This window comes from Neophocaena asiaeorientalis, unplaced genomic scaffold, assembly GCF_003031525.2.
Source record: "Neophocaena asiaeorientalis asiaeorientalis breed wild unplaced genomic scaffold, Neophocaena_asiaeorientalis_V1.1 scaffold275, whole genome shotgun sequence".
Classification (NCBI taxonomy): domain Eukaryota; kingdom Metazoa; phylum Chordata; class Mammalia; order Artiodactyla; family Phocoenidae; genus Neophocaena; species Neophocaena asiaeorientalis.
This window is the reverse complement of record NW_020173679.1, coordinates 6500011-6507614: the sequence shown is the minus strand read 5'-3', so window position 1 is coordinate 6507614 and position 7604 is coordinate 6500011. Positions and strand designations below refer to the sequence as shown.

Genomic DNA, 7604 nt, shown 5'->3' with positions numbered 1-7604 from the left:
TGTGCAGTAGCGTAAAATAGACACCAGATTTTAAAAACTAATATAAAAAAACCCCAAAATATCTCATTAATAATTTTTTTCTGTTGGTTACAGGTTGAGATGATAATATTTAGAACATATTGGATTAAATAAAATATATTATTAATTTCACCTTTTTCTTTTTCCTGCAAAAAATGTACCGACTAAATAAATGTACTATGTGGCTTGCATTATATTCCCATTGGACAGCAGTTAGGGTAAAAGCATCCTAAGTAGAGAGATGCAAATGCAAAAGTCCCGGGGCAGGAACTGAAGGATGCTGGGACAGAGCGGGCCCGGGAAAGAGTGGCAGAAATGCAAATGGAACAAATTCAGTAGGATCTTGGTGTCGGCTCTCTGAGGAGGTGGGTTTTAACTTAAGTATAATGCGGAAGAGGTTTTAACCAGGAAAGTGGCATGGTATTAATTATGTTTTAACAGACTCCTGCGGCTGATAAGTGGCGAACAGATTGCGGGCGGGTCGTTGTAGACGGAAGAATTCTGGGTTCTAATACTTCTGAGCCAATATGTCCTATATATTATCCTTCCCCCGGACTCGGTTTACCTCCGCGCTGTAAAATGGGGGGGCTGTTTGGGCCTTTCTACCGCTTCAGCCCCAGCACCTGCGAGCCCTGGAAGGGCGGACAGCCCTGCAGGAGCGGCCGCGGGCGCCAGGGGGCGCCTCCTCGATGACTCGGCGCTCGGCTGGCCAGGCGCAGGCGCGTCGCCCGCTCGATTGGTCGGGTCGGGGCGGGTCTGAGCGCAGCGGGCCAGCGCCATTGAGGAGCTGCGACGAGGAAGCGCCGCGCAGTGCCTGGCTGGGGCGGGCGGTCCGGGACACCTACAGGTACGGGCCGAGGCGGGGCGGCGCCGGGCGGTGAGCAGGGCCGGGGGCCGCAGGGCGGGCGTGGACCTGCGGTCGACCGCTCCGACTTCGCTTCAGACCTGGAGGCCCCGGCCCGCCCGGGCGGAGCGCTGCGCTGGGAGCCCGGGGACCCCGGCGTCCGGCCCTCCGGCCGTCTAAGCTCCTCGGGGGATCCCTGGGGTGTCCGAGCCCCAGACGGCCCCGAGCGCCCCGCCCTCACCGGGACTCTCGAGTCCGAGGCCCTGCGGGCACCGGAGCCATATGCTCGGGCGTCCTGAGCCTCCCGGGACTTCGGCGTCCGTGTTCTGGGGAGTTTGAACCCCCGCCGGACCCGCACGCTTTTCCGGGTCGGGGCAGCCTGGTGCCCTGGGATCGAGGGGGTGTCAGGCCGCGTCTCCCCGCCGGAGCCTCGGTCTTCACGCGGGAGCCCAGGGTATGAGCTCCCCTGCCTTATGCCCAAGAACATGGCTCCAGTCAGGGCTCCAGAGAGTCTTAAACATCCCCTTCTCCAGCCTTCTGGGGTCTCGTTCTGGGATGGGACATCAGGCCTCAAACCTCTCTTTATCCCTCGCCTCCCGGGGTCGCATCCTGGCTGAGCTCCTCCTTCCGGGGCTGGGACGCGCGGCTGTGTTCCTTTCAGGCTGTATCTGGGAGGTGGGCTCTCCGTCCCCTGGAGCCGGGCTTAGGGTTCTGAGAGCAGAGGGGCGGCAGGCGGGCTGGAGGAGCCTCGCCTCCTGGGCAGTCTCCTTCCTGCCGGGCCTCCGCCCCTCTCCGGCCTCCGATGTCCGAGCTCGCAGGGCCGGCAGCCCGCAGGGCCGGCAGCCCTCAGCCCCGCCGCCTCCGCTCCCGCGTCCTGTTGCCAGCCCTTCCTACTCGGGGCTCCAGGGCTCCAGCCGCTCCTCGAGGGAGGGGCCTGGCTCAAGGTCACGGCCGGCTGTCTGCCCATCGGTAGGCTGAGCACTGATCCCCAGTGTCACCTGCTCCACCGATTAGGGGAGGCCAGGTGGGGTTAGTACCAGGCCTAGAAACCCTGATGGACCAGAGTGTAAAAACACTTTGGGATTCTGGCCAGTCTGGCGGCCTTTCCTGACACCGGATTCCTTAACGGAATCCTTGAAGTGGCCTCAAACCTGCTCTAGATGCTTAGCAGAGCTAATGGATGCCGTCTAGCTTGGGCCTCAATATACTTACTGCACAGGGCGTTTTATAGTGTTTCTTACCCCATCTTCTTTTAATCAGTGCTTTGCATTCGTCCACCTTCAGGGAAGGTAGGGTAGGGCCAGATCTTGTGTACAAACTGACGGTTGTTTCCCTTTATGAGGAGAGCACTTGTGGATGGCACCAGAGAGAGTTTGTTGGCATTTAGGACCAGAATCAATGGCAGCCACTTCAGAAGTGAAGAGTTTTCCAACTTTGGCTCTTTGCCTAAGTGTGTTTGGACTCTACGTAGTAAGACTAGGTTAGTCAGGTTCGTGTTTTGTTTTTGTAGGTTTACTCATTTAAAGTTATAGAAAGAAGTGTTTCCTTTACTCAGGCTGTTAAACATTTCTTATTTTAAGAAATTTGTTCTTGTAATCTCTTCTTTAAATAAGTGTATGCAGTAATTTTTAGCAGATTCCTAATTTTACATAAAAATGTAGCTTTGAAAAAGATCTTTGGAAAGAAATTAGTATTTTTCCAAATGCTGTTTATTTTCTTATGTTTTTACTGTCGTTGTTGACAAATAAAAGTTAATCTTCTCTGGAAATGCAGGACACTATAGACAAATAAAAACAGATTTTTCCTGGAGGTTAACTCTTGTAGAGCTTTGTGTTTGGGGGTTTCTGGTGGGTGGAGGCTTCTCAGTTGGGGTAAGAGTATCTCCTGGCACTAAGGTGAATAACTGGAGATGGGGCAAAGTGCTTGGAAAGGATCCCGAAAGGGCCGGTTCCAAGTGGGATGCCTGCCACAGCAAACCTGGAGTGTCAGGCTTGGTGGGCTGGTGTCCGACATGCTTGGCTCAGAGCAAGATTTGGAGCCCACAGTTCTAACTAGGATCTACTAGCTGAGCAATCTTGAAACCCATTTAAACTTTTGTGTCTCAAGTTCCCTCATGTTAACTTTACGGAATACTAAAAATAATCTCTGTTTTGTAATGCTAATAAACAGCAGTTATTGTAATGACAGCAGTAAATCAGCACTGACTGTAAATACTGCAGCTGGAACCAGAGGATTTCTGTGGTCTGCAGTTACTGACTAAGGGGGTCCCTTGTATCAGCACTGTCTGGTGTCCAGGTACCAGCAATGCAGCTCCAGGACAGTTAAGAAGAACGATAAACCACTGTTGTCTCCCTTCCACTTATATCATTTTAGGAATGAGCCTGATGAAGAGGTTTGCAGAATTGATTTCGGGAAGGCTTAAAGAGGATCGGTACAGAATATGAAGTTTATTGATGCAATCTCTTAGGCCATTTTTGCCTTAATCTAGGAGAGGGTTTCTCAACCTTGGTACTATTGGCATTTGGGGCTGGATAATTCATTGCTGCGGGGGGTTACCTCGTGCACTGTAGGAAGTTTAGCAGCCTCCATGGTCTCTTCTCACAAGGTACCAGTAGCAATCCCCCCAGTCGTGATACTCAAAAATGTCTCTAGACATTGCCGTATCACATCTGGATGAGAACCTCTGATCAGGACAGTCTAGTCCCCAGGTCAGTCACCAAAAGCAAGCAGTTTAACAATCAGTTACATCGAAAAGATACACAGCTTTGAATTGTAGGTAATTTTTGGTAAATTTATAAGTGCCTATCCCTTGCAGCTGCGTCAAAATGCAGATGTGTTGGTTTGGCCTCCATTTACTGGTGGGGGCATCGCACAGTGCTTTGCAGCCCATCTTTTTTTTTTTTTTAAATTGAAGTATAGTTGATTTACAATATTGTGGTAGTTTCAGGTATACAGCAAAGTGATTCAGTTATATATATTTCAGATTATTTTCTAATATAGGTTATTATACAGTATTGAATATTCTTCCCTGTGTTATGCAGTAAACCCTTGTTGCTTATCTATTTTATATATATTAGTGTGTCTGTTAATCCCATGCTCCTAATTTATCCCTCCCCTCTTCCCCCTTTAGTAACCATAAGTTTGTTTTCTATGTCTGTGAGTCTGTTTCTCTTTTGGATATAGATTCATTTATATTATTTTTCAGATTTCACATATAAACGATATCATATAATATTTGTCTTTCTCTGTCTGACTTCACTTAGTTTGATAGTCTCTAGGTCCATGCATGTTGCTGCAAATAATATTTCCTTCTTTTTTATGGCTGAGTAGTATTCCATTGTATGTATGGATGTACCACATCCTCTTTATCCATTCATCTGTTGATGGACACTTAGGGTGCCTCCATGTCTTGGCTATTGTAAACAGTGGTGCAGTGAACATTGGTCACCCCATCTTTTCTTAAATCTGTGATTTGCATCCAGCCACCTTCAGGGCAGGTAGAGTAGGATATCAGCTTGGAAAAACCTTCAGGTTTTTCTGTTCATTTCCTTTTTTTTTTCTTTCATAGATTCTTCTGTGACCATGAGAGAGAGAAATAATGATCCATGAGTTTTAAACACCTTGTCTTGAGGATATAGTCATGTTGGAAGGTCTTGTAGCCTGGGTTCTCAATACCTATCTAGGGAAATATGTCAATAACCTGAACACTGATCAGCTGTCCGTTGCGCTTCTGAAAGGTGAGTGCATGTATCTCTTTTTGGTGAAGTACGCTTTGCAGATTGCATTTCTATTTTTTATGTTCTGTTTGTTGTATTGAGAGTAATAAACCCCGATGGACAGGTGGCTTTGTATTAAATATGTGTAAAAGGAAATAATGTTCTTCCATATGACACTGATTATTATTACAGGGTAACTTAAGTATATACCTGGATTGTTGTAGGTTTTAGGGGACTGTTAAATATTAAAAGGAAAATAAAAAAGAAGACCATGCTACTGGTGACTGTGCTTTACCCCAGTTAATTTTTTAGTTTTATGAAGCTTTGTGGAGGCAGCCAGGATGTAGTGACAATGGCATTGGCTTCGGCTTCAAATCCTGCTGTGTTACTTGTTAGCTACATGAACAAGTCACTGAAATTCTGAGCCTCAGTTTCTTTAGAAAAAGAGGGTCATGTACCTTTACAGCATCGCTAAAAGGATCAAATGGAGTGACCATTGAAGCTCCTATCCTGCTGGTGTGTAATAGACACCCAGTAGAAGTTTTAAAATACATTACTGTGGGGTCTTCCAACAGAATTTCTGAGTTCTTGTCTTGCTGAGTAGTAACGTACCTAAAGCTTGAGACATTTTAGCCTTTACAGGTCTATACTGTGTAAATGCAGCCCAGTGGTTTGATGTGGGGATTGGAAAGCGGCTTTCTTCTCCTTCTCCTTGTTTTAATTTAAGTTCTGTTTGCTCAACTCAAAGTGGAACCCTTTAACAAATCTAGAGAAAGAAGATAAAGTCAGTTTGCAAACATGTAGAATCATAGAAAGAGGAAAGGAGGCCTCAGATATAGTGGAAACCTTCTGGGCTTCCTGGGAGTATGAGTTTTGGCAAGTGGACCAGGGCAGGTTAGTGGGGCTAGCAGTGATCCAGATGTGTGTATAGTCTAAGCACAGGGTGCAGTGATTTTCTCTTCCCAGAAGCAGCATTCTCCGGGGTTTTCTGGCCCACCTAAACCAGTGGAGCGATCACAGCAGCAACAGGCGGTGGCGAGCTAGCACGGTTGCACCTCCCAGCTCCCTTCCTTTCTTTGGAAACAGAAGTGGGTTCTTTCCTGTTCTTCGGCTTTTCCTTCTGCCCTTTCCTAGAAGGCAGCTGCTTAGTGGAAAGTGAAAGTGACCAATTGTCAGGGCGGGGCTGTGTTTAAAGTACAATAATAGTGTCAGGTTCACCTCTTTGGTCACTTATTGAAGTTCTCAGACACACTGTGAAGCTAACCAGGTTGTACAGGGCAGGTAACAGGGCCTAGAAGGAGCAACATTGTTATTAGCAACAACATTGCTAATAACAGAGCTGGCTTTCTCAAGAGTGGTGTGGTAAGAAGAAGGATCTTTGCTAAAGAAATGAATAAATAGAAATTTGTGGTACCTGACAAATCGTGGAGTCTATACTAATAATAGATTTCTAATCTCAGCAGTTTTAGACAGAACATATCTTGTAAGGACAGCTGTGTGTATCTCTGAAGCTTTCTACTGCGTTTCTGTGCTTATCTCTTCTTAAAAATTATTCTCTATGGCTTTTAATGAACCTGTGGAATTTGAGGAATGTTTCTCTGCAGAATAGAAAAATGCTTTTTCTTTCAAAACTTGTGTCAGTTAGGTACTCCGTCCCTATGGCTCCAAAGCACACCACGATGCTTGGCCAGAAAAGTTTTAGAGCATTGCAGTGCACTGAGAGAATGGCTTGTAAAGGAGTTGACACTTTTTGTTGATCTTGATGACATACTTAAGCAGTGTTTGGGGGCAGAGGGTACTAGATAGGAATAAGAATGTTATTTCAGTCTGTCTGCAAATATTTACAGATGCTTTGGAAGATGCAAAGGCGACTGAAATAGTGGTCAAGGGTATGGATTTTGTAGCCAGACTGGGTTTGAATCCCAGTTCCTCCATTTACCAGTAACTTGGGCAAATTACTCAAATTCTTTTTTTCTTCTTCTGACAGTTTTATTGAGATATAACTGACACACAGCACTGTGTAAGTTTAAGGTGTACGGTACAATGGCTCGACTTACATACATCATGACACGATTATCACAGTAAGTTCAGTGAGCATCCGTCATCTCATACGGATACAAAATTAAAGACATAGAAAGAACATTTTTCTTGTGATGAGAACTCTTAGGATTTACTCTCAACTTTCATACATAACATATATGTTAACTATATTTATGATGTTGTACATTACATCCTTAGTACTAAATTACTCAAATTCTACTAAGAATTAAATAGAAAATTAAATATTAAAATTGCTTTAGTCTCCCTTTCTGCAAGTTGGAGGTAATATTAACTATCTCATAAGGTTCTAAGAACTAAACACGTTAATGTAGGTTCAAAGAGCTTAGAACCGTTCTTCGTCCTCCGTCAGCGTTGGTCATCATCGTCGTACGACCAGCAGCATATGATTGGCTGGTGGGTTGGACTTCAAGGGTAGATTGTGCGCACATGCTAGAAGCAATAAAAATGCAAAGTAGCATATGAGTAGTAGAGGGGCAGAGATAGGACTTGTATAACATTTCATTTGTTCAGTCATTCGACAGACTTTCACTGAGCACCTGCTTTGGGTAAGGCTCTGTTATGGAATGATGCAAAACGGGGAGACAGTGGAAAATACTTGGAGCTCAGGCATAGGGTCTAACCCTGCTTTTACCACTTAACAGCTGTTTGTGACTGTGAGCAAGTTACGGAAGCCTCCTCTTCATCCTCTGTCCCTCTTGCCGCCAGAGATCACACAGGTCTGGTATGAACTCTAGTACTACCACTGACCAGATCTATGATTTTTAAGCAAACTGCTTGTCCTTTAAGCTCATTTTTCTTATCTTAAAAATGAAGAAAATAATAGTATTTCCTCATATTTTTGTGAGGATCAAATGAAGAAATGCATATGAAATGCTTGGGACATAGTAAGATCTCACTGAATGATAGCCATCCTCATCTTCCTCCTCCCCTCCCTCCTCCTCCCCTCCCTCCTCCTCCCCTCCCTC

At 45.7% G+C, this 7604-nt stretch overlaps 2 protein-coding genes across 10 annotated transcripts in view; one reads left to right on the top strand and one right to left on the bottom strand.

The window, feature by feature from the left end:
- Window positions 1-620: 620 nt before the first annotated feature.
- LOC112402831 (translation initiation factor IF-2-like) lies at window positions 621-1349 on the bottom strand. Its single transcript, XM_024750006.1, has one exon. The coding sequence runs from the start codon at window positions 1347-1349 to the stop codon at window positions 621-623; it is 729 nt and encodes a 242-aa protein (XP_024605774.1).
- Window positions 774-7604, top strand: part of VPS13D (vacuolar protein sorting 13 homolog D) — a 244422-nt gene continuing 237591 nt past the window's right edge. For 7 of the 9 annotated variants that reach the window (XR_003003764.1, XR_003003763.1, XM_024749924.1 and 4 more), the window contains exon 1: window positions 4503-4599. Coding sequence is in view for 7 of the 9 variants with exons in the window: in XM_024749924.1 (XP_024605692.1) it covers window positions 4503-4599 (97 nt within the window). In the remaining 2 variants the exon portion in view is untranslated. Of the gene's footprint in view, window positions 866-1231; window positions 1317-4430; window positions 4600-7604 lie in introns of those variants that run through there. The other 2 variants (XM_024749918.1, XM_024749920.1) reach the window with 2 other exon arrangements.

Excerpts from the sequence above, each read along its gene's own strand:
- LOC112402831 (XM_024750006.1), bottom strand. The coding sequence starts at position 1,349 with ATGTTCTTGGGCATAAGGCAGGGGAGCTCATACCCTGGGCTCCCGCGT.